This window comes from Symphalangus syndactylus, chromosome 8 (genome assembly GCF_028878055.3).
Source record: "Symphalangus syndactylus isolate Jambi chromosome 8, NHGRI_mSymSyn1-v2.1_pri, whole genome shotgun sequence".
NCBI lineage: Eukaryota > Metazoa > Chordata > Mammalia > Primates > Hylobatidae > Symphalangus > Symphalangus syndactylus.
In genome coordinates this window covers 134508487-134535523 of record NC_072430.2, presented here as the reverse complement: position 1 = coordinate 134535523, position 27037 = coordinate 134508487, and the positions used below count along the sequence as shown (strand labels likewise).

Here is a 27037-nt window from a genome sequence, read left to right as displayed (position 1 = left end):
CCTACTTCATATCTAATCTTTATCTCTAGCCTCATTCTCATCCTTCTTCCCATATTAGTTTGAAATGAATCCCAGGCATTATATACAGTCATGTGCTGCATGATGATGTTGCATTCAACAACAGATTGCACACACTACATTAGTCCCACAAGATTATAATGGAGCTGAAAAATGCCTGTCATCTAGCTAATATACAGTACAGATTTTTAAACCATAACTTTTATCATTTAGAGCCAGGGGTATCCAGTCTTTTTGCTTCCCTGGGCCACATTGGAAGAAGAAGAATTGTCTTGGGCCACACATAAAATATAGTAACCCTAACTATAATAACACTAATGATAGCTGATGAGCTTAAAAAAAAAATCGCAAAAAAATCTTATAATATTTTAAGAAACTTTACGAATTTTTGTTGGGCTGCATTCAAAGCCATCCTGGGCCATGCATTGAACAAGCTTGATTTAGAATGTACTCCTTCTACATACTAAAGAAGAACATTAACTATAAACCTCAGTAGTAGGTGTTCCAGAAGAAAGCATTGTTGTCATAGGAGATGACAGCTTCATGCCTGTCATCACCCCTGAAGACCTTCCAGTGGGACATAAGATGTGGAGGTAGAGCATAATGATACTGATGATCTTCACCCCGTGCAGGCCTAGGTTAATGTTAATGTTTGTGTCTGAGTGTTTTAAAAGACAGTTTAATAACTAAAAAAAAAAAAAAGATTTTCAAAATAAGAAAAAGCTTATACTCTATGGATATAAAGAAAGAAAATGTTTTGTACAGCTGTTCATCGTGTTTGTGTTTTAAGCTAGTTAATACTACAAAATAGTCAAAGTTAAAAAAAGTTACAGGAAACTAAAGTTAATTTCTTTTTTCTTTTTCTTTTTTTTTTTTTTTTTTCTTGAGACAGAGTTTTGCTCTGTCGCCCAGGCTGGAGTGCAGTGGCACAATCTTGGCTCACTGCAACCTCCTCCTCCCAGGTTCAAGCGATTCTCCTGCCTCAGCCTCCCGAGTAGCTGGGACTACAGGCGCATGCCAGCACGTCCGGCTAATTTTTTGTATTTTTAGTAGAGACGGGGTTTCACTGTGTTAGCCAGGATGTTCTCGATCTCCTGACCTTGTGATCTGCCCGCCCCAGCCTCCCAAAGTGCTAGGATTACAGGCATGAGCCACCGCGCCCAGCCAGTTAATTTCTTTAAGAAAGATATTCCTTATAAATTTTGTATACGTAAATACACAGTTTACAAAATTGATAGTAGTATATATTCTAGGCTTTCACATTCACTCACCACTCACTCACTCACCCAGAGAAACTTCCATTCCTGGTAAGCTCCATTCATGGTAAGTGCCCTATACAGATGTACCATTTTTAAATCTTTTATATCATATTTTTACTGTACTTCTTCTATGTGTAGATATATTAACATATACAAATACTTACTACAACTGCCTATAGTATTCAGTAAAGTAACATGCTGTACAGGTTTCTAGCCTAGGAGCAGTGGGCTAAACTAGACAGCCTAGGTGTATAGTAGGCTGTACCATCGTGGTTTAAGTATACTCTATGATGTTTACAAGACAAAATAGGCCAACAACGCATTTCTCAGAACATACACCATTTGTTAAGTGACACCTAATATTAATCTTTAAAATTTCATCATGTAGTTCAAGATAATGCTCCTCAAAACACACAGTCACATTATCACACTTAAAAAATAAAACAGTAATTTCTTAATAATAGATACCCAATAGATGTCAAAGTTTCATTGTCTCAATATCATAACTGTATTTCTTGCAAACTGGTTGTTGGATCTAGAGACCTCTTCAGATTGAGTTTCGAGCCTTTATCTTCTTTTCTTGGTAAAGAAAGCCTATTGAAAAGTCATAGTGTGTTCTTAGGAAGTACATAGTGTCTGTCTTTTAAGAAGCTGTTGAAACTAAGTACCTATGTAATAGGGGTTACAAAATTGTAGTATTTTAGACTTAATAATCACTTTTCATTTATGAGAAGTAAAGAAAGTATTAATAGTTTAGTAGAAATATATAAAGGATATCTTCTCACCTTCTATTTGATTGCCCAGGACAATAGTTGATATAGGAAAAATTATTTTTCACTCTTTACTGGCTAATAAAAGGAGTGATTTTTATATCCTCCAAAGTGCCATTGTTACATTTTTGTTTTGCTTTTTAACATGTTTTTTGTTGTTTTTTTTTTTTTTTTTTTTTTTTTTTTTTGAGACAGAGTCTCGCTGTCGCCCAGGCTGGAGTGCAGTGGCGTGATCTTGGCTCACTGCAGGCTCCGCCCCCCAGGGTTCACGCCATTCTCCCACCTCAGCCTCCTGAGTAGCTGGGACTACAGGCGCCCGCCACCTCGCCTGGCTAATTTTTTTTTTTTTTTTTGTATTTTTAGTGGAGACGGGGTTTCACTGTGTTAGCCAGGATGGTCTTGATCTCCTGACCTCGTGATCTGCCCGCCTCAGCCTCCCAAAGTGCTGGGATTACAGGCGTGAGCCACCGCGCCCAGCCAACATGTTTGTTTTTAAGTGTAATTGTAAGCAGTGGATTTAGATGTGTATTAAACATTTCAGTGATTTTTACTGATACTTGAATTGTCCCACCATTGGATGATGGGATCTTTTTGAGTTTGGCTTCTGAATCTTTTGACCATAACCTTAGTAATTTTTGATAGCCTCTTATTTTCTGGTATGACAAGATGTGTCAAACTCAGTTGACTTATTTTTTCTCCCTGCTATGATTTGGCTATGTACCCACCCGAATCTCATCTTCAATTGCAATTCCCATAATCCCCACTGGGAAGGGACCCAGTGGGAGGTAATTGAATCATGGGGATGTTTTCCCCCATGCTGTTCTCCTGATAGTGAGTTCTCACTAGATGTGATGGTTTTATAAGCATTTGGCATTTCCCCTGTTGGCACCCATTCTTTTTTCTACTGCCCTGTGAGGAAGTGCCTTCCACTGATGGTAAGTTTCCTGAGGCCTCCCCAGCCACGCCAAACTTTCAGTCAATTAAACCTGTTTTCTTTATAAATTATCCAGTCTTGGATATTTCTTCATAGAAGTGTGAGAATGGACTAATACACTCCCCATAACTGAAATTGTTCATTTCCCCATAGATCCTTGGTTTATTTTGTATTTAGAGACCACAGTCTGGCATATTCATTTCTACTGGATTGACCATTATTTGTAGACTTTTAAAAGTTGACCCTGATACCACCAATTCATATTTAGGTCTACAGGGTTTTTATTTAACTTCATTGATGTTATATTTCCTTTCTCCAATGGTGAGTGTCCTAATTCCCAATAATTATAACATAGTGACTCATTTGCTTTATCCCACAGTACAAGATTTCAAATTGCTACTGAAAGTATTATTATTAAAAAAGTTAAAAAATGGTTTTACAGTTCTTTCTGTTCCTGGGATTTTTTTACTTTGTGTTAAAATTAATGTGTTTTAAAGTCATTTGAAATCCATCTCTTTGTTTATGCCACCAAGTTGGGTTGGTTCATTTACTTCATATTGCTTCTGATTTTTAGGGACTGCTTTTTAAAGTTTATGTTTTGCTTTTATAATTATGTAATATTTACATAGTTCTAAAAGTCAAATCTGCAAACAACATATATTTAGAAAAATCTTCTTTTGCTTTCCATTTTCCCTGCTTCTTCCTCTTTTAAATTTTATAAATAATCTTTTAAATTTTATGGCTTGTCCTTCTGTTATTTACCTTAAAAAAATCCATAAATATCTATATTGTCCATGGGACTGCCTTTCTCAGTTAAGAGTAGCAAACTTTATACACTTTGCTTTTGACACTGTATTTTGGTGTTCACTCTTCATAGCTGCCACATGCATGTTGCACGTTCAGCTGATAGGCCTTTGTAAAGCTGCCACATTACTCCATTGTGTGGGTATACATAGTTTATTTATATAGTCCCCTGTTGGACATTTGAGTTATTTTCAGGTTTTTTTTCTATTGGCAAGGCTTCAGTGAAATGTAGCTTTTGTATTTTTTCAAGCATTATCTTTTGGATAGATTTCTAGAAGTGGGTTTGCTGCTTAAATGGGTGTAAATGCATACGATGTTTGGGTAGGTATTGCAAACTCCTCCCATTTGGAGTTGTACCATTTTGCTTTTCCACCAGTCATGTGTGAATGACAGTAGTATGGTATCAAGGTTTTGGATTTTTACCAAAATTCATTGTTTCTCTAATACTAACTTTTTTTAGTTACATATATCTTCATGTATTTCTTTTAGTGGTACCCTAGAGACTATAATGCAGATTCATTGGTTTATTATAGCATACCTTAAATTAATACTTCATTATCTCTCAAACAGTACAAGAACCTTACAACAGTTTATTAACACTTTTTTACCCCCTGCCCTCCTTAATGTTTGTTGTATTTAATTTGTTTTACCTGTATATACATGTGTTACAAACTTGATAAGATGTTATTTAGAATATCTATTTTCTTTTATGTTTGCCAACATACTTAACCTTTGCAGTGCTCTTAGTTTCTTCTTGCAGTTTCTTTTTTCTTTAAAGGATTGTTTCCTTCTAGCCTAAAAAACTTTTTTTTTTAACATAGTGTCAGACTATTAATAATGATTTCTTTCTGTGTTTGAGAAATCCTTGATGTGTCTTTATTAATTTATGAATGAATTAATGAGATGCCATCTTGCCATGTTGCCCAGGCTAGTCGCAGACCCTTGGCCTCAAGTGATCCTCCTGCTTCAGTTTCTAAGTTGCTGGGGTTACAGGCATGTGCTTTATTTGCACTTATTTTTTATTGTAATTTTTTTTTTTTTTGAGACAGAATCTCTTCTGTTGCCCAGGTTGGAGTGCAGTGGCACGATCTCAGCTCACTGCAAGCTCCGCCTCCCGGGTTCACACCATTCTCCTGTGTCAACCTCCCGAGTAGCTGGGACTACAGGTGCCTGCCACCACACCTGGCTAATTTTTTTTATTTTTGGTAGAGATGGGGTTTCACCATGTTAGCCAGGGTGGTCTCGATCTCCTGACCTCCTGATCCACCCCACCTTGGCCTCCCAAAATGCTGGGATTACAGGCCTGAGCCACTGTGCCCGGCCGAGCCCAGGAAGCAGAGGTTGCAGTTAGCCGAGATCGGGCTACTGCAATCCAGCATGAGACCCTGTCTCAAAAAAAATGTAAAAACCACTATTATTTTTTAATAGCTTGACTATATAGGGTTTAAGTGATGTTTCCTTGACCCTTAATGTGCTTGCCCTTCACTGAACTTTTGAATATGTGAGTTGGTATCTTCAGTTTTAGAAAATTCTTGGTCATTAGGTCATTATTTCGTCTAGTATTGTTTCTCTTATCTCATCGTCACATTTTCTCCTTCCTTTCCTTTTGGAGAGTATCAGGATCATACACACTGAAACTTTGCACTGCATCCAGCATGTCTCTCTGGCTCTGTTTTATTTTTGGTTTTGTTTTCAGAATTTTTTCTGTTTGCCTAGTTGGAAAACTTCTATTGATCAGTTTTTAAATTCACCAGTTCTTTTTTCTGCTGTCTTCAATCTTTTGTTAAACCCGTCAATTAGTTCTTAATTTCAGATATGTTTTTCAGTTTTGAATAGTTTTTTGATTCTCTTTTTATAGACGCCAATCATCTGTTGAAAATCTCTATATTCTTAATCAATTTTGTCCATCTTTGCTTGTATTTTTAATACTTTATATTTATAAAATACTTGTCTTTTCATTCTAAAAGTATTGGTCTGCTTTTATTGTCTTTTTTCCCCCCACTTAATTCTCAGTCCGATATTCCTGCCTCTTTGTAAGTCTAGTAATTGTTTGGTTATGTGACAGACGTTTTGTATAAAAGAACTAAAGTGGCCCAAAATGATATTTTCTGCTAGTGCTAGCTTTCTTTTTTCTCTACCAAAAATAAAGGGTCCAGAGCTGATCACTCTAACTTTAATCAGGACTTGAGCTTGTTTTAACCAGAGTTGTAATTTTGGTATGACTCATTTCACCTCTGGTAATTTTGGTATGACTCATTTCATCTCTTGCTAGTCCCTGTTTTCTTTGTTGTGGCCCTCCTAGAATTTTGATTGACAACTTTGCAAATCTGTGTCTCAGATTTGAAAAGTTGAGCAGTCTCAAAATGTGGCAAATATCTTGGGAGTTCAGATTTGAATAGTTGAGCAGTCTCAAAATGTGGCAGATTATCTTGGGAGTTCGGGTACCAGCTGTGTGTCTTTGACGCCTACTCTCTCTGTTGAGATGTCGGCTTCTAAGCACCATGAGACTGCAGAAGATTTTCTTCTATCTTATCAAAACTTCTTACTCTCCCCTTTATCCGTTTTTTTTTTTTTTTTTTTTTTTTTTGAGGATTCTCGCGCTTGTCGCTCATGCTGGAGTGCAGTGACGTGAACTTGGTTCACTGCAACCTCTGCTTCCCGGGTTCAAGTGATTCTTGTGCTTCAGCCTCCCACGTATCTGGGACTGCAGGTGCACACCACTGCGCCCGGCTAATTTTTGTATTTTTAGTAGAAACAGGGTTTCATCACGCTGGCCAGGCTGTTCTCAAACTCCTGACCTCAGGTGATCCGCCCATCTTGGTCTCCCAAAGTGCTGGGATTACAGGTGTGAGCCACGGTGTCTGGCCCCTCTATCAGTTTTCACAGTTCCACAACTCAATACCTGTCTGGTGGGGCCAGTTGATTTCAACGCATTAGCCTCTTGTGACTCCCTAAAGCACTATAGGCTTCTCTTTCCATTCCTATCAGAAACTAGCAAACTACTGCCCAAGGGCCAAATCCACACTCCTGCTTGTTTTTATACTACCTGTGTACTCTTAAGAATGGGTTTTATATTTTATGTGGCTGAAAACATTTTAAAAGAGAATATTTTGTGATGTGAAAATTAAATGCAGATCAAATTTCAGTGTCCATAACTTTTTTTGGAATACAGTCGTGTTCATTTGTTTGTATTAGTCTTACTTTCTATGGATACTTTCCAGCTACAGTGCTAGAGTTGGGTAGTTGCAGTAGAGACCATATGCCTGTAAAGCCCAAAATAATTACTATCTCGCCCTCGAGAGAAAACGTTTTCCTGCCAAACCCTGATCTACGATAACGGTTCTCAAAGTGTGATCTGTGGACTCTTGGTTCCTGAGAGAGACCCTTAAATGAGTTCCATAAGATCAAAACTAATAATAGTTACCAAGATTTTTCCTTTTCTACTTCATTGATGTTTGAACTGATGGTGCAAAAGCTGTAATGGGTAAAACTGGTGGGATCTTAAGCATCAAAGCAGTGGCACTAAACGGTACTAGCAGTCATTGTGTTTTTCACTGCCACATACTCCTAGTAAATATAATTCAGTTTTTATCTAAGATGCCCTTACTGAACCAAAGTTAATTTAATTAGGTCTTTACTCCCAAGACATGTCTTTTTAATAATCTTTGGAACAAAATAAGGCCAATCTTTTCTATATACAGTTGACTTTTGAACAACATGAGTTTGAACTGTGCTGGGTCCACTTATTCATGGATTTAAAAAATAAATACAGTTAGCTTTCTGTATCCATGAGTTGTACGTTAGCAACCAAATTCAGACTGAAAATAGTGTTTGGGCAGGGCACAGTGGCTCATGTCTGTAATCCCAGCGCTTTGGGAGGCCGAGGTGGGCAGATCACCAGAGGTCAGGAGTTCAACACCAGCCTGGCCAACATGGTGAAACCCCATCTCTACTAAAAATACAAAAAAATTAACCATGTGTGGTGGCCCGTGCCTGTAATCCCAGCTACTTGGGAGGCTGAGGCAGGGGAATTGCTGGAACCCAGGAGGCAGAGGTTGCAGTGAGCTGAGACCACGCCACTTGTTTTGGAAAATAAGGTCTTTTAAAATCAAAATTGTTTATATTAATATATAATGAGTTAACTGGCAAATATTTAAAATTTTTGTATTTCAATTAACATATTTTAAAATTATCAATAAATATAACCCACATAAACAAAAGTGCTTTGTGGTACCTCAGTAGTTTTTAAGAGTAAAAATGATTCTAAATTCAAAATCCACTACTCTAGGAGTTGGTTTCTCCTCATAGATCAGAGGATAAATCAGGTTTTGGTTATGGTTTTGGCTTTTTGTTGTCATCTTGAGTTTACTGTAAGTTATTTTTAGGAACATTCCAGATGTTTTACTGGTATTGATGATAATTTTGATTATGCTGTATAAGATCCGTGTCCTTACAGTTGCCAACCCCAATGGTTATAAGACCTCCATCTAGTCACATACATGTCGGTTCCTTCTTTTAGGGGGTTGTGCTATTAGGCCATACTTGATGTGAACTGTTTAATCCTTTTAAAGTCAAGTTAGAATCAGTGGAGGATTCATTTGTTTTCACTATTTTTCTATCATTTTGTTTTTCCTTCCACATTATGTCAACACAGAAGTGATAAACCTGCTCTCACTAGAATTGATATTATTTAGTTTAAAATTGTTAAGTTGTATTTCCCCGAACTTTTCTTCTGGTGTATTTTTGGATGGATGTTTAATTATGGTAAAGGTAGGTAGGCAGCAGTAGCTATGGAATGCAGTAGCCACAATCTTAAACCATAAAACAACTTCCATTGATTGCCGTGTGCCCCTGTGGGAGGTGTATGCCCCCAGGAATATCACTGAAGCTCAGTTGAAATTATTAGGTTTCGTTTTTTTGAGAATTTCGCATTCATTGACAGTTTCCAGACATATATCCCATTTCTACACATTTCAATACTTAATGATATAGGACTGGAAAAGTCCAGTTTGCAAAGAATAACTTGAAAAGGTGTAAGAAGTGAAGGGGCTTTAAAAGTAACATCATATAAGATTGGTTAAGTGTTAATTTAATTGTGGTTTCAAGTAGGAAAGTATCCATGAAAAATGAAACACATTCGTAGACTTTATTTTTTAAAATTAATTAATTAATTAATTAATTTTGAGATGAAGTCTCAGTCTGTGGCCCAGTCTGGAGTGCAGTGACATGATCTCGGCTCACTGCAACCTCTTCCTCTTGGGTTCGAGCAATTCTCCTGCCTCAGCCTCCTGCATATCTGGGACTACAGGTGCACACCACTGCGCTCGGCTAATTGTTGTATTTTTAGTAGAGATGGGGGTTTCGCCATGTTGGCCAGGTTGGTTTCGAACTCCTGACCTCAAGTGATCCACTTGCCATGGCCTCCCAAAGTGCTTAGATTACAGGCATGAGCCACTGCACCCAGCCTCTGTAGACTTTATTTTGGAGTGTATTGTTTAGCTTAATGACAACTAACTTCTCTGTGGTTGTCAAGTATTCATTTTTCAATTGTTAGAGTAATGGAATTAAGTCTTAAAAGTAGAAACATTCTGATAGCCATCATCTGTGCAGAAAATGAAAGAGGATGCAAGGGTTTACAACTGTGTATGTGTGTTTGTGTGTTTTGTTTTTATTTTTACAGAATATTATTTCCATTCTCTTTTTTGTTAGATATGTTGTTGTGTTTGTTTTTTATTTCCTTGCCCTTTCACTGTTAATTGGATTCTATTTATTCTGATACAGATATTTAGAGGTGTATAACGTTTCCTTTGAAGTATGGGCATCATTGTTTAACAGGTTTTTATTATTGTAGCAAGCCTTTGCTCACAATTTATATTTCCTTAAAACAGATAATGTTAAAGCTATCAGTTCATACTGGTCTTACGGATATTATTTTTTGTTTTTGCTGTAAAACCAGTCAACTTTTCAATTAAGAAGACAGAAATATATAACTGTGAAAAGCATGTTAAGGCAGAGTAGATCCAACTAATTTAATTCTTCCTTCAATGTATTAGCAGTGTGCCTTAACCCTGGTATAGGCCTAGTTTTTCATTAGGATGCAAAGAAGATAAGCAACCAGTTACATTTTGAGTCACACCTTATACCTAGTAATAATTTTCTTAAATGTTTAAAGATAATTATTTTTTTCTCTAAAGGTTCTAAGGCCCAGCAGCTACTACAAGGATTGCAAGCCAGTGATGAAAGTCAACAGCTTCAGGCAGTTATTGAGATGTGTCAGTTACTGGTCATGGGAAATGAGGAGACACTGGGAGGGTTTCCTGTCAAGAGTGTTGTTCCAGCTTTGGTAAGTGTAGTGTTTTTCCCTCGTTTTTACCTTATTTGTCCTCTGAAATCTGCTGATTTTGTACTGAATGTATGATTATTGTCATTATTAATTTTTAAAACATGATAGAGTTAAGAGAGGAGTATAAGACTTGGTGCTTTTATTTCATGCTTACAGATATTGTGAGCAATTGCTAATGAGTTAGCAAATTTTCTAAATCATTTTTTGATGAATAGTCACCCAATTCTTGGTACTTAAATGACCGGTTTTAAGTTGTTCACCTCATCAGTAACCTTGACTCCTGCCGTGTAAAATGTACATGCTTTTTCTTTTAGCCTGGTGATCCACGGAGCAATAGGCCAGGGAAGTTCACTTTGCTCACTTTGGGTTGTGTCGGGGGACCGGAAAGGTTTCATATTTAGTACATGTCTACATGGGACTACTACTCAAGCCATATGATATATATGTGGATCCTTTCAGTTTAAAAGCTTTTATGTTGGCCAGACGCGATGTCTCATGCCTGTAATACCAATACTTTGGGAGGCTGAGGTAGGTGGATCATCTGAGGTCAGCAGTTCGAGACCAGGCTGGCCAACATGGTGAAACCCCATCTCTACTAAAAATACAAAAATTAGCCGGGCATGGTTGCAGGTGCCTGTAAATCCCAGGTACTCAGGAGGCTGAGGCAGGACAGTCACTTGAACCTGGAAGGCAGAGAATCGCTCTAATCTCGTGCAGTGAGCCAAGATCGCGCCACTGCACTCCAGCCTGGGCAACAGGAGCAAAACTCTGTCTCAGAAAAAGAAATAAAAGACTTTAAAAAATCTTCTTAACGACTTTTCAACACAGTTGTGAGTTGATATTTTGATATGATAGATTTATTAACAGCTTGATTCCTTAAACTTTTACATATGAAAACAATAGGAAGAAAAATTGCCATTATCAAATGTAGGCATCTTAGCACAATACAGCATTTAAATAGTGGATTGATAATTTTCTTTGTCCAAAATTAAAGAAATTGGCTATAATTTAAGATTAAAATTTGAGTCTAAGTCAAACACTACCAAAAGACAAACATAAACATGATTACATTTGCAACATGTTTTATTTTGGAAATTACAATTAAATGCCATGTAAATCTTTTTTGTATATCCAGTAAAGCTGACAGAAAATGAAGTTATGGTTTGTACATCATATTGTCCCATTTGATGAGATTATCAAATTATGGAGATAGCTTGAGTTTTGGTGAGAGAGCTGAGTAAAGAAGAGCCTGTGAAATACAAGGTGACAGTCCTTATTCTGCTTGTTCTTATTTGGATGGCTCAGCTCTGGCAGAGTTTGATAAAGGATAGAACAATTTCTTCACCTGCCACCCAGATGCAGATAATAACAGCCAGTTTTTAAATTTTATCATTTCCATTCTAGTAAAAGTTGTACATGTTGCTTTCTGAGTGTGTCATAATAGCAATATTATTAACCTTTTAACTTTAAGATTTTGCCTATGTCAATGTCCATTCTCAGATTGCTGATTTGTTCAATAGCTGGCTTCTGTGACCTGAATCAAATTTGCATTTGTTTTATTGTTGTTGTTTGTTCACTAATAAATAGCAACAGATAACTAGGCTTACCTTATACTATCTACAGTTAAAATTTAGTTTTTATTAGTTAAATAAAGAAGCCATTAAGTCTAGGCAGAAATATTGACACATAATTCACTTTAGTTAATGTGCTGGTTGTTAATTAGATTTAAGTACCTAATTGACTTACACAAGTATGCTCTTGCTCTTAATAATGGCTGTTATTAATGAGTTCTCCAGATAATATCTTTTATCACAGTTGAATATTATTTATGTATATCTCTTCATCACAATACAGTCATGTGACATAAATAGCCATTTTTGGTGAAAGGGAATCTGTTTGTATCAGTCATTCCCAAACACAGTATAACAAGATTATTTAATAATTGGGGAACTTAGTACTTTTTCTTTTAACATGACAACCCCTTTCAAATTAGACTAAGTGTTCTAAGTGGCTGATATTAAGTGATTTGATAGTTTTTTTTTTTTTTTTTTTTTTTTAAGTCCTGAAATGGAGTGTGTGTATGTGTTATGGTGTTTGTATGTGTGCTTTTAAACAAAAATAGTTCTTAGGACTTCTGGTATGTAAGTATACTTTACCCAGCACAATTCAGAGCTGAGAAGACATTCATATTAAGTGAGTATTGTGTTAGAATATCTGATGTTTGTTGTTGTTGTTATAAATTTAATTGAAGGGTACTTAACAAGCTTAAATTCAGTGCATTTAAAAACTTCCATTGAACCAGAAGACAGTGAATGACTGTCTTACCCCCAAGGAGGAAATTTCTTTGGTGACTCAGCTGCTTCGAGAGGACAGAGTGTGTATCCTCAGCAGTTTTGCATTCCTTCATTAGAAAAACATAGCTGAAATCTGCTTAAGATCTTTTCCACAAGAAAAACTAAAATGAAATCAGATATTTAAACTTATTCATGCATATATGGAGTAATTATATTAATTTGGCTTTAATTAGTGCATAATTAGTTTCTAATGTGATCTATCTTGTGTTCAAATCCTATATTACTGTGCATTTTAAAGCTGAGTTAAATGGTGCTTATCTGTTTTAGAGAAGCTTGTTCACAAGAGTTTGAGTTATGGTCCTGAATCTGTGCTGACATTTGTTAATTCAACAAATGTCAGTGCATTGCTGATCCTGTTTATTTATGTATCTAGTATTTATTAACACTGGTAAGTCCTCAGGGATATATTAATAGGCTTCTGAAAGGGGTTAGAGCTACCAAAAGGATAGGTTGTAAGTAACAAGGAGGCTTTGTTTGTGACCTGTATCACGAGGTGATGGTTATCTAGCAGCACACTCAAGTCGGAGTCACCGTGTGTGATGAACCGTCCTGAGTGTAATCATTTCTGTGTACACCTACTAGGTTTTATCTTAAAGTTATTTTTGTGTGGTAAAAGTTACGAATAATACTTCCATTTCAGTTGAAGTTCAAATAGAAGGGGAAGAAATACCTCTAGGATTTTCTCAAGGAATATAGCTTCTAATATTTTGTTATCTTTTTAACAGATTACGTTACTTCAGATGGAGCATAATTTTGATATTGTAAGTATATATTGTATTTTTTAAATGGTGTATATTTAAGTTTTGAGTTTTTACTCATTAAAATCTCTTCTTTTCTAGATGAACCATGCTTGTCGAGCCTTAACATACATGATGGAAGCACTTCCTCGATCTTCTGCTGTCGTAGTAGATGCTATTCCTGTCTTTTTAGAAAAGGTGATCCTACTTTTACCCCATTTGTTCAAAAGCAGGCATAGGGAATCAAGTTTCAAACTCTTGAATTTTAGCTTTCATTATCTAAATAAAGTATATTTTTTAGCCAAGATTCCCGAGAAATGTTTTATGTCCAGCAGATCAATAGTTTGAAGGTGAAGATAAATCATTTAGAGAATAGCCTAGTTTTGTAATTTTTACTAATAATTAGCACGTTAATATAATAACTTTCAGAGAAGAACTTTAAAGTACTTGATTAAAAATAATCTAATTTCTAGAAAACCTCCCAGTGAGGTTGATAGCTATTTATACCCTCATTATGTAGCTGAGAAAGTTGAATCAGTGGGGAATAGAAATTTTCATATGGTTTGTAGTAAATTGTGTTTTTGGTCTGTGTGTGTACGGACCTTTTTGTTTGTTTAACGCACAACAAAATTTGCTTTATCTGATAAACTTGCAGTATGGTGGAAACTTAAAATCTGATTTTAAAATTTTGTTATGTAAAACAACTCATCTATTTTAAATCTGAAGACTTAAAAGTTATGTAATTGGGTTTGGTTTATTATGTAAAACATTTTTCAGTATCTTAGAAATGCAAACTGGTTAGAAGGAAACTGTTTTGGCTATACTTTATAACTTAAGCTGCTAAGTGACTTGCATCCTATGGTGGGTTACATGTTAGAGATAGTATACATTGATGTAAATTAGAGAAAGTATGTAGAAGACAAGTTATTGGAAAAGAACTTAAATGTGATAACCTTATGGTAATTATTTATATGCTCCCAGCTGCAAGTTATTCAGTGTATTGATGTGGCAGAGCAGGCCTTGACTGCCTTGGAGATGTTGTCACGGAGACACAGTAAAGCCATTCTACAGGCGGTAAGTGTTGTTACTGAAGGACTACATTTCACTTTATGTAGAATTTTTAAAATCCACATTTGTACAAACTACTTAATTGCAGTTTTTGTAAGATACAAATGTTGTTTCCAAAGTAATGTGCTAGACTTTTTATGAGTTAAATTATTTTTTATTGCTGATAAAGGATTTTTCTTTACCTTAACAGTTTTCTGTATTTTAGGGTGGTTTGGCAGACTGCTTGCTGTACCTAGAATTCTTCAGCATAAATGCCCAAAGAAATGCATTAGCAATTGCAGCCAATTGCTGCCAGAGTATCACGCCAGATGAATTTCATTTTGTGGCAGATTCCCTCCCATTGCTAACCCAAAGGCTAACACATCAGGTAAAATATGCATCTATTTTATGTGCCATAAAGTATTTTATTTTTTTAATTTAATTTAATTTTATTTTATTTTATTTTATTTTTTTGAGATGGGAGTCTCGCTGTGTTACCCAGGCTACAGTGCAGTGGCGTGATCTCAGCTCACTGCCACCTCTGCCTCCTGGGTTCAATCGATTCTCCTGCCTCAGCTTCCCAAGTAGCTGGGATTACAGGTGTGTGCCACCACGCCCAGCTAATTTTTGTATTTTTAGTAGAGACGGGGTTTTGCTATGTTGGCCAGGCTGGTCTTTAACTCCTGACCTCAGGTGATCCACCCGCCTCAGCCCCGCATAGTGCTGGGATTACAGGCATGAGCTACCGCGCCCAGCCACTTTTTTTAAATGGCAATTTCAATTAGTATTTTAAATCTTTAACTGCATATATAATCAAAAATGTTCTGATTAATATTTTTTATTTTTATCCAGTTATGTGCCATATTAGGTTATTTTATAAAATTTTGGTAGATTGATTCAAATGAGTAGTAATTCATATGTTTGATGACTTTAACAATTTTGACTTTAAGGGATGGCTTTGTTATTTCAGCACACATTGAGTGTTTACTCTGTGACACGATCAGAAGTTCCTTCTGAAAAGATTATTCTTTCTTGAGAGGCATTGGAGGAGGCAGATGGCAGCAGGAGGATATGGGTTAAGACCAGAAGAGAGACTAGACTATGTCGCAAACAGAAATGAAAAACGTGGTTTGTGGCTATCTGGGGTTGGAGAAGAGCAAAAGTGATTATCTAGATGGCAGAATCAATGGACCTGATGATACAGTGTGAAAAGCAGGGTTTATGGGCCGGGGATGGTGAGGACAAATTGTGAGTGCAGCTTCAAGGCTATGGAGAAATTGAATTTTTTTTTTTTTAACTACAGAGAAATATTTTAAAGCATTGTTTGTTATTGCTAAAGATATTTCTAGAAACCTGGCTTTAAAATTGCCATTACAAAGTGTGGCTAAGACGCCAGGGAAAATAGGTTCATAAAAATATTTTTAAACAATTTAGGAATTTTTTTTTTTGTTCTGTTTTGTTTTTGTTTTTGAGACTGAGTCTTACTCTGTTGCCCAGGCTGGAGTGCAGTGGCGTGATCTCACTGCAGCCTCTGCCTCCCTGGTTCAAGCGATTCTTCTGCCTCAGCCTCCTGATGGATAGCTGGGATTACAGGTGCGTGCCACCACGCCCAGTTAATTTTTGTGTTTTTAGTAGAGACAGGGTTTCGCTATGTTGGTCAGGCTGGTCTCAAACTCCTGCACTCAAGTGATCCACCTGTCTCAGCCTCCCAAAGTGCTGTAATTACAGGTATAAGCCACGGCACCCGACCAAATAAGGCATTTATGTAAGATAAAATAGTAGTGATCATTGAATCACCCTAGAGTCTTTTGCTTCTAAAATGATCCAGACAAAGTAGTGCTATTCATTTTTTAAAAATCTGTTTATGTGTTTATTTTTAAAAACATAGTTGGCTGGGGGCACAGTGACTCGCACCTGTAATCCCAGCACTTTGGGAGGCCAGGGTCAAGAGGTGGATCACCTGAGGTCAAGAGTTAGAGACCAGCCTGACCAACATGGTGAAACCCCATCTCTACTAAAAATAAAAAATTAGCCAGGCATGGTGGCGCATCCCAGCTACTCGGGAGGCTGAGGCAGGAGGATTGCTTGATCTCGGGAGGCGGAGGTTTTCAGTGAGCTGAGATCATGCCATTGCACTCCAGCCTGGGTAACAGGAGCGAAACTCTGTCTCAAAAATAATAATAATAATAATAAATAAATAAAAACATAGTTGAGATAATCTTTTCTGTAGTCTAAAAGTGTGTTCTGTGTTATGTGATAATCAGTTCCATATGATATTCTTTAGAAATAGGATAAGAGAATTAGAGAAGTTAAATAGTCACTATTTGTAGCACTCTTTATAGATTTATGTAGTGTCAGTGAAGGTTTAGGCTATGGGCTTTTATAATACCTGAATTATTCTCATTTTTGTAGAAACAAGTCTAATTTTTACATACGAAAAGTCCACTTATAAGTTAGGAAAAATCAAGGTCTATCAAAACATTAGTCTAGCCAGTGAAACATTCTTTCCCTTCTTTTTATGACAATTATTTCAAATGTTTTGTCAGTGATGACACTGTTTTTATGACAAATATGGCAAATTGTTTTTATAGTGTAACTTTTTCATAGTGAATTATTTGTTTTTATAGTGAATATTGCAAGTCTATGCCCTATTTTTGACATTGTCAAGAAACCTCTGGTTCTTGCAACTTTCCCTTTTCTGACTTTTTAGTGTGTACCCACTTAAACATTTCTACTTGTATTGCTTTTAAAGGAAAGTAGGATATTTATATATTTCTTTAGTATAACATTTGTTTAGGTATTGAGATTGCATAAGCATAATAGTTCTTCCTTTCTGTGTATTTGCTTTTATCTAGTAGGGGCCTTTATACAAGAGAGAGGTTGGTTTGTTTCCTGTTTGTTTTGAAATTGTTACGTTACTGACTGTACCTTGCTTAGGCCCATTTGCATTTTCAAAGCTGTCATTTACTAATTGAGCTTGCCTTGAAGAATCTGGGGTTAGGAAGAAGATAAAGTAGTGATACATGACAGTGAAAATGCTTTATGCTAATAAATTTTATTTTCCTTTATTAAAAAAATAGGATAAAAAGTCAGTAGAAAGCACTTGCCTTTGTTTTGCACGCCTAGTGGACAACTTCCAGCATGAGGAGGTAAGTGTTTAGTCTTTGGTAGTATTTTTATGAGGTTGTTGAATTGCTGAATCTTGATGTAATAATTCCTTTATTCTTGTGTTTGTGAAGAATTTACTCCAGCAGGTTGCTTCCAAAGATCTGCTTACAAATGTTCAACAGCTGTTGGTAGTGACTCCACCCATTTTAAGTTCTGGGATGTTTATAATGGTGGTTCGCATGTTTTCTCTGATGTGTTCCAACTGTCCAACTTTGGCTGTTCAACTTATGAAACAAAGTAAGTGCAAATTTACTGTTCTACTTTAAGCAGGAAAAGTTGGTTCTTCATTAATATGTAAAGTCAACATGAGCCGAGCAAATGGAAGAGATTACTAGTATCATAGGCACTGGATAGTAAAGTGTTAATATGTAATAAATTTGTGTTGGGACAGTATGTTAATGTTTCTAACATACTCCTTTTAAAGTATAAATTAAATGTTTGCCCTTGGTGTTTCTAGGGCAAACAATACAAAGTCATTAATATCTATGCAATGTTAGTCATGTAACCATCCTTGATTAGGAGAATTCTGAGTTTTATGTTAACCAATAACCAGCTGTCTTCAGCTTATATAGGTTGCTTTTTCTGCCCATGTTAGATTTTCTAGCAATTCTTCTGATTCCGAATGCTGACTTCCCTCAAAAAGTAGGAATGTATTTATACTGATGAATGTCTCTGATGTTTGCTAATTTGGTATTTCTAAACCTTTTCAAATTTAGACCTTTCAAACCTTTCAAATTTAGAAAGATATTTCTAAACCTTTATACAGTCTGTGGGAAATAAAATTTTATTGCACTGCTCTTGCAGTCTTAGACTTAAGTTGATGTCAGAGAATGGTGGGGCATCAGACGACATCTATACGTTATAATTTTTTTTTTCTTTTTAACTTTTTTTGTAGAGACAAGGTCTCACTGTATTGCCTAGGCTGTTCTTGAAGTCCTGGCCTCAGGCCTTCCTCCCACCTTGGCCTCCCATAGTACTAGGATTATAGGCATGAGCCATCACACCTGGCTGTTATGATTAGTTCTAGTAGAGTATTGATCACTTTTGTATAGAATACCTTTAATTGTGTGTAATTTCATAGCCATAATTCTAATCTCTATGGATGTTACCTTGGGAGTCAGTGATGATATTAACTGATAAAATGGTCTTTGGTCCCACTCTGTCTGAGTGGTCTCGTACTGTCTGAGACAGTATATTTAGCAGTATAATATTTTCGTTTTAGGGGAACTCAGTTTTATATTTAGTTGCTTTTCTTGTGAATTAACACACTGGCACAGAACTTTGTAGAAAAATAATGTTGTTGAGGTGGCTACTTGGAAAGACTCTCTGTAAAGCATTGAGTCTTTTCCAAACTTGGTATTCCGGGCAACCCTATTTTGAGTGGTCCTGAAGAAAGTGCTCTTTCCCTAAATAAGATTGGGAAAGGTTCAACTCCTTCTTGAGTATCCACAATTTATTTTACTTACTAAAGTCTCTAGGAGTTCTTTGAACCTTGCTTATCCCAACATTTCCTGAATCATTAAGAGAGATTATTTCTTGTTAATGTACATTTTGTTACAGCACATCCCTAAATACTAGTTTGGGAAATTGCTGGCTGCCTTTTGTTTGTTTTAACATTTTTTTCCTTTTAGTATATTTTCACCTCTTTTCTATGCTCCAGGCAGTTTACCACATGTTTATCATATTGAGGTCACCATAGTTGCTTACCGTAATAACCCTGTAAAAGGAAATGTAGACCTCTTCTATTTGTCTCTATTTTTTTGTCATCCCTTGACTTCTAAAAAAAAATAAAATCCTTATAATGCAGCATACCATGTATGCAAACTTCTCTATAAAGTTGCAAAACTGTAATTAAAAAAAAATCTTAATCACTAATTGTGAAATTCTGTGTGGCAGGCAATTCACTATCCACATCTCTCTGCCCAAATCATTAATGAATATTTTTCTTGATAAATGAACTTACTGATTATTGGCAAAATATTCTAATAAAATGTTTATGTATATTTTGCATATGTATAATATTTACAAGAACACACACACAGTCAGCAAAGACCCAGCTGTGTCTTTAGGTTTCAGCTTTCCTTAGGTTTAGACTGACTAAACGGTAGAGACTGAGAGTTCCCTCCACTCACAGTGTCAGCACATCTGCGTGGTTATCATGCAGAGTCCTCCAGAAAATGATGTCTTCTGGGAATGGAGACTTACAGTAGAGAATGCTTGCTTGATCCTTGTATCAAATTTGCATGTAATCATTGTTGCTTAGGTAGTGGTTTTCCTGATCACAATGTAGTAAGATTCAGATACATTTAATTGTTACGTTTTATACTGTGGGCCACGTATTTTCAGTATATTTGAATTGAAGACAAATACATGAATATATTTGATTTGTGGTATGCTGAATGCATTTTTGTGCAAAGTATGGTGCTTCTCAAGGAAAGAAATAAAGGGTTCCTAAAGTCTCAGGGGTGAGAAGGAATTGTGATTAGGCACCCAGCTAGGTTTGGACTAAAGAATGAAGTCTCCAGAAAGAGATTGTTAAAATCTACACAAATTTTTTTTTAGGCCTTTATTATAGCACTTTTGCATTTTTTACATTAATTTCTGCATTATATTGCTTTATAAGAAAATGATTCTGATTATTTTCCCCCCTTGGGCAATGTTTGCCCTTGAATGAGGTAGTATAACTAGTTTAATAGGCTTTCGTTTTTTGTTGTTGGTTTTTACAGACATTGCAGAAACGCTTCACTTTCTCCTGTGTGGTGCCTCTAATGGAAGTTGTCAGGAACAGATTGATCTTGTTCCACGAAGCCCTCAAGAACTGTATGAACTGACATCTCTGATTTGGTAAAGATTGGGCTAAATATCACTTTGGGAGGCCGAGGAGGGTGAATCATGAGGTCAGGAGTTCGAGACCAGCCTGGCCAACATGATGAAAACCCGTCTCTACTAAAAATACAAAAAATTAGCTGGGCGTAGTGGCGGGCACCTGTAATCCCAGCTGCTTGGGAGGCCAAAGCAGGAGAATTGCTTGAACCCAGGAGATGGCGGTTGCAGTGAGTTGAGATCGTGCCACTGCCATCCAGCCTGGGTGACAGAGTGAGACTCTGTCTCCAAAAAAAAAAAAAAAAATTGGGCTAAATATAACTTGTGGTTTGTGTGAGATTATTTTTCTTTACAGACCTAATGTTTACTAATACTTCATAAAGTTACTAAAATTATTGTACTTTTTGTTTTCAGTGAACTTATGCCATGTTTACCAAAAGAAGGCATTTTTGCAGTTGATACCATGTTGAAGAAGGGAAATGCACAGAACACAGATGGTGCGATATGGCAGTGGCGTGATGATCGGGGCCTCTGGCATCCATATAACAGGATTGACAGCCGGATCATTGAGGTAGTAGTTTCATCGTACCGTTTAAATATGTCTATTTTGTTGGAGAGTGGGTGTAGGGATGGAGTGGGGAGGTGGATATGTTGACTTGAATGTGCTTGATTTTGAATTAACTCAAGATTCTCTCATTTTGTCTCCTGAGAACAAGGTCCTCATTTCTGTTCAGGTCAGAAAACTTCATGTCCTAGTCCTGCTTCTGCTGCTAACTACCTGATTGACTTGGAGCAAGTAATTTAAGTTTGTTGTTCCATAGTTTCCTCATTTCTGAAAGGAAACGTTGGAAGACTTAGGCTGTAGGTTTCTAAAACTTATCTATCTTCTATCAGAAAGCAGCGTCCCATGAGCAAAGATTTACATAGAAATAGTTTCAGTATTTTTTAAGAGCAAAAACGTGGAAACAAATGAAATAGCTAGTTCTGGGTAAATAGTTAAGTAAATTGTGATACACATAGGCTTGTAGGTTATCCAGATATTATTGGGACAAATTTTAATGATGTAAAATCAAATATGAATGAAAAACACAGATCGCATAATAACAATATTATGTGATCTTTTTGGAATTCAGCAAAATAAGTGAACATATGAATAATACAAAGGGGAGGAATATACCAAAATGTTGACAGTGATTTTCTGTGACAGTTTAATGTGATTTTTATTTTTACTTCCTTATATATTGTTTGCACTGACATATTTTAAAAACTAAATTAGCATAATATTTGCTCTAGCTGAGGAGGTGTTGATCACTGTGTTATTTGTGATGCCATGCATAATTTACTATTTTCAATACATGAGACACCTGTAAGAATTTATGTATTTTCTAATTTCAACCTTTGATGTTTGAATTCTTTTTAGAACATCACACATTTTGAATAGACAGTCTTCTTTAAAGGTGCCTTCTAGTTCGTTTCTAAAAATGAATTTTAGAAAAAATTTTAAACCAATGACTTACATCATAAAATCAAGAGTTTTAAAAATAAATCCGATTTCAGATCCAGCTTTTATGAGAAAATTGACTTTGACTGGTCTTCTGTGCAGCATTATATATAAGCAGTATGTAAGCAGGCCAGTCCTGCTAATAGTGGTCCTGGTCTCTAACTCTAAGTCGTCTTCTTTTTAGCATTTTCCTGATCATTGCACCTTCATTATTAGCTTACTCTCTCATATGTGCTGAGAGTCTTGTCTTCCATTCAGCCTAGGAGTCCCATAGATTGGATTCTGTAATGAGAATATTTTGTCACTTCTGTAGTCTGTTTAAAATCAAACTGTGCTAATTGAACTGTCTCAATTTAAATATGTTCTATATACCACACACAACCTTGGTGATGAAACTGTTTCAGTTGTGTCCCTTTCAATCTTAAAGTTATCTTTGTTTACTGAGGACAATTTTATAGGATCATTTTGTTTAAGGGAGGATTTTGGTAGGTCGCTAAGAATTCATTGTGTAAATAACGTTTTTAATGTAAGAATACTAAGATTTATGGATAACTGATTTTTTATAAGCAGTGTCTCAAGAGCATTCTCAATACAAACGGTGTCTTCTTTGTGTCAGTGATGCTACATAGGTGGATCTTTCATCAAGATTTTACCTGCATTTATGTCTACGGGTCCCTGATAAGGCTTGAGGCATATAACCTATGTCTAATTAAAAATGATTTGTTGAATGAATGAGTTTTGTCATATCTACACTATTAAATTTTCCATCTTCTGTTAACTTCACCATCTAAAACCTGATGAAATAAATATGTAAGATAGCATATTTGGAGGGTCCCCACTGTGTCTTAAGGTAATAGATTTCTCAATGTTTATATTCAAAGTTTCTCTCTCTTTGCTCTCAGGCAGCCCATCAGGTCGGTGAGGATGAGATAAGCTTGTCCACTCTGGGACGAGTTTATACTATTGATTTTAATTCTATGCAGCAAATCAATGAGGACACGGGAACAGCACGTGCCATTCAGAGAAAACCTAACCCCTTAGCCAATAGTAACACTAGTAAGTACATTCTGAGTTAAAATAGCACTATACTATTGTGCAACATTTTGGGTTTGCATAATAATAATTGGTTCATTAAGTATCTTTTTAAGCTTAAGACAATTGTATAACAATAATTTGGTTTTCGATTTTTTAAATCATGTCCATTAACGGATGAGTGAGCCAGTATTAACTGGTATCTTTTCCACAATTTGACTCCTTACCTGGTGTCCTGAGACTTGAGTTAGAATTTGCTCATACAGATTTTTATCTGATCTTGTTATTACTATTTATACCTTTAGATCCATTGACTAGTTCTTTCCAACCTTGTATTTTATACCTTCCTGCCAGAATTATCTGAACTAATTAAGGACAGATAATCATGATTTAAAAAACAAAACAAAACCAGGTTTCTGACATTTATCTGTCCCCTCAGGGATTGCTTTTGCAGCCCTAATTTAGAGAACAGTGGTCTGCAAAATTTTTTTTTTGTTTTTGAAAAGGGCCAGATAGTGCTGGGCGTGGTGGCTCACGCCTGTAATCCCAGCACTTTGGGAGGCTGAGGCAGGCAGATCATGAGGTTGAGAGATAGAGACCATCGTGGCTAACACAGTGAAACCGCATCTCTACTAAAAATACAAAAAATTAGCTGAGCGTGGTGGCGGACGCCTGTAGTCCCAGCTGCTCGGGAGGCTGAGGCAGAGGAGTGGCATGTACCTGGGAGGCAGAGCTTGCAGTGAGCCGGGATCCCGCCACTGCACTCCAGCCTAGGCGACAGAGTGATACTCTGTCTCAATAAATAAATTAATTAATTAATTAAATTAAATAAAGGGCCAGATAGTAAATAATATGTGTTGCAGGTTATATATAGTCTATACTCACCACTATTGCCATTGTAGCCCTCAATTAGCCGTATACAATATGTAAACAAATGTACATGGCTGTGTTCTAATTATATTTACAAAAACCGGTGGTGGACTGGATTCAGCTTACAGACCGTACTTTGTCAACCCCTTGTATATAACTTACTGCTTATCAGTTATCTTTTCCTTACACTTTATGTCACTAAGCAAAGTGGGAGAATTACCTTTTTTATCCATTTTACAAAGCTTTTAGTGAAATACTGTGCATTTCTAGAACTCAGTTTCTTATCACTGGTTTAGTTGGTTAGGATTGGATTTCCCTGTTGTTTCATTGAATGTGTATTAGTAAAATAAAGAAGTACAGTGCAGTGATGAATTGTTACTTTCAGCTGGCCCGAATGGGTCACTGGTTTTCTAGACAGCTGAATTTTGTCTGTCTTAATGTTGCCTTTAGCATCTTTGTAAATCCTAATCGATCATATCATAGAAGTTCATGTGTTTTATAATGAAAAAGTTTCATAGCGTTTCAAGAATTACATTGGCTTGAGTATTTTTTATTGTTTATTGTGTTTCTGAAGTCTGGCACTTCAGGATTGCATAATTTTTTTTTTTTTTAATGTAATAGGTGGATATTCAGAGTCAAAGAAGGATGATGCTCGAGCACAGCTTATGAAAGAGGATCCGGAACTGGCTAAGTCTTTTATTAAGACATTATTTGGTGTTCTTTATGAAGTGTATAGTTCCTCAGCAGGACCTGCGGTCAGACATAAGTGCCTTAGAGCAATTCTTAGGATAATTTATTTTGCGGATGCTGAACTTCTGAAGGATGTTCTGAAAAATCATGCTGTTTCAAGGTGTGTTAATGAAAATAGTAGAAACATTTTACAAATTCAAATCTCTGCAAGTAATTTCAGAAACCTCTAAAGTAATAATAGAAAAAATATGCACAAAAGTTTAGAGTATCTTGAGCTCTTTTTTTGTCTATTTATATTCACATATAGGTTTTATAAAATATAAAAGTTGAGCATTTAAGAAAAATCTTTATGTTAATAGAATGGTTTCACAATGAAAATGCTTTGCTCTCAATATAAAGTAGTATGGCCAAAAATAATCATCAAATTCAGGCAGAGTTTTATATACAAATGCTTTCTTTTTTAGTCACATTGCTTCCATGCTGTCAAGCCAAGACCTGAAGATAGTAGTGGGAGCACTTCAGATGGCAGAAATCTTAATGCAGAAGTTACCTGATATTTTTAGTGTTTACTTCAGAAGAGAAGGTAATGTCATATAAATTAGTAGTCGTTCAGTCTAGATAGTACTTCAATAGAAATAAAGTTTTAATCTGTCGAACAAAAACTGATAGCTTTTCAATTTAAAAATGACATTTAAAGCTCTGTTAGCTTATAGCTCGGTGTACACGGAATGTGTCTTCTAGGCTGTGCGTGGTGGCTCACACCTGTAATCCCAGCACTTTGGGAGGCCGAGGCAAGTGGATCACTTGAGGTCAGGAGTTGGAGACCAGCCTGGCCAACATGGTGAAACCCCGTCTTTACTAAAAATACAAAAATTAGCCGGGTGTGGTGGTGCACACCTGGGCTGATGTCAAACTCCTTGCCTCAAGCAATCCTACTGCCTCAGCATGGGATTACAGTTTGTCTTTTAATAAGAGTCTGATAGAATGATAGAAGCCGTGGACTCTTCTCCAGAAAAGTGTGAATGTGTGCTCATTCACTCACATTAAATATATCCACATATTTGCATATAGTTTATACTAGCTGATAATCAGACATACACATTGGTATACAATTTGATGGTTCTTAGTCACACTCCTTCATACATAGTCTCCTATGATTCCGGGACAGATAGGAACCCCTGCCTCACAAGTTAATGTTTAGCTCTCTTTACACACCTTCAAGGATGTGATAGTTCCCACACTTCAATAGCTGTTTTCTTTTTTTGGTGGCAGTGTTAATGTGATCTTGTCTTTTTGTAGCACTTGAAGTTAACTGATGATTCTTGGTCTTTTCCATCCCTTCTGGTTGTCACACCACAGGGTGTGCACTGTATTTCTGTTATTGATTATTGTTTTTATAATGAGTATTTTGAACTCTGAGTAGGACTTTGTGACCCTATTAAGTTTTATATAATCTGGTTTTGAAGATTAGAAGACATTCAGTATCAGTATTTTTCTTTAACCTTTAGTTTTTATACTTTTTTCTGATTGAAGTCAAGTTGAAAACTCTGGCTCCTAATTTATTTTACCTATTTTGCCAGTTATGTTTTAGTCTTTTTGTGTTTTATGTCAGTGTTGGTATTTAGGGATTTTGTAATGGCAGGGAGGATGTTCTGTTCCTGATTAAAACAAAACTGACTCCCTTTCATCTCTGTTATTATAAAGGTGTAATGCATCAAGTAAAACACTTAGCAGAATCAGAGTCTTTGTTGACAAGTCCACCAAAGGCATGTACGAATGGGTCAGGATCCTTGGGATCCACAACTTCAGTCAGCAGTGGGACGGCCACAGCTGCCACTCATGCTGCAGCTGACTTGGGATCACCCAGCTTGCAGCACAGCAGAGATGATTCTTTAGATCTCAGCCCTCAAGGGTAAGTGAGAATTATGTTGTGATTTTTATTTCTTTGCTGTTAGCGCTGCTTTGGTACCTAAGAATCATATAGGGAGTAAAATGCTAACATATTAGCATATATATATATTATATTTTTCCATTTGTATTTTGTTAATGAGAATGGGAAGAAAACATTTATTGGAAACCTACTGTATTGGGCTGTGTTTAGGAACTGTAAGAGATTAGTTTTATTCCCACTGACATACAAGGAAACTAAAGTTCAGAGACATTTGTGACTTGCACAGTGTTACACACTTATGTTACTTGCAGGCTCTAACGTTGTGGGATTTGAATTCTGGTTTCTGATTTCATAATCTTGTGACTATTTTTTGTGCTGCTGCATACATACAACCTTAGAGACATCCAGATATTAATAACAGTTAAAAATACTGAAAATCAGAAGTCTTAGAATAAAGGCCAAAAAATACTGTTTTCCCATTTATCTTTAATTGGCAACTGGGAGTTAAATACTTTGCTTTTAATAAGGGAAAATGAGAGTTCTTAAATTCTCTACTCCCATTTATTTATCACCTTTTAATCTTTGTTATACCGTGCTACTAAGAGTGTTTCCAGACCTTCCATTGGTTTCCATTTTGTTGTGTTAGAAACAAATCACAGTCTAAAAGTGTTTTTATTTCCTTGCTATTAGAAGCTTAATATTACTAGATGAGTGGTACATGATGAACCAAATTCAGTTCTGAAATTCAGAATGTATTCACTGCAGTACTCCTTTTGGCTCCTTTTAAGCTGAAAAG

General features: G+C 36.2%; 1 protein-coding gene across 50 annotated transcripts in view; it reads left to right on the top strand.

The window, feature by feature from the left end:
- The window catches only part of TRIP12 (thyroid hormone receptor interactor 12), a 150587-nt gene that overhangs the window by 88695 nt on the left and 34855 nt on the right, over positions 1-27037 (top strand). For 20 of the 50 annotated variants that reach the window (XM_063645166.1, XM_063645153.1, XM_063645159.1 and 17 more), the window contains 13 exons: positions 9980-10128; positions 13208-13243; positions 13322-13417; positions 14201-14293; positions 14493-14654; positions 17347-17415; positions 17506-17671; positions 20161-20278; positions 20672-20828; positions 22661-22814; positions 24282-24510; positions 24815-24933; positions 26055-26262. In XM_063645166.1, coding sequence (XP_063501236.1) covers positions 9980-10128; positions 13208-13243; positions 13322-13417; positions 14201-14293; positions 14493-14654; positions 17347-17415; positions 17506-17671; positions 20161-20278; positions 20672-20828; positions 22661-22814; positions 24282-24510; positions 24815-24933; positions 26055-26262 — 1756 coding nt within the window. Of the gene's footprint in view, positions 1-9979; positions 10129-13207; positions 13244-13321; positions 13418-14200; positions 14294-14492; positions 14655-17346; positions 17416-17505; positions 17672-20160; positions 20279-20671; positions 20832-22660; positions 22815-24281; positions 24511-24814; positions 24934-26054; positions 26263-27037 lie in introns of all 50 variants that reach the window. The other 30 variants (XM_063645156.1, XM_063645177.1, XM_055290897.2 and 27 more) reach the window with 3 other exon arrangements.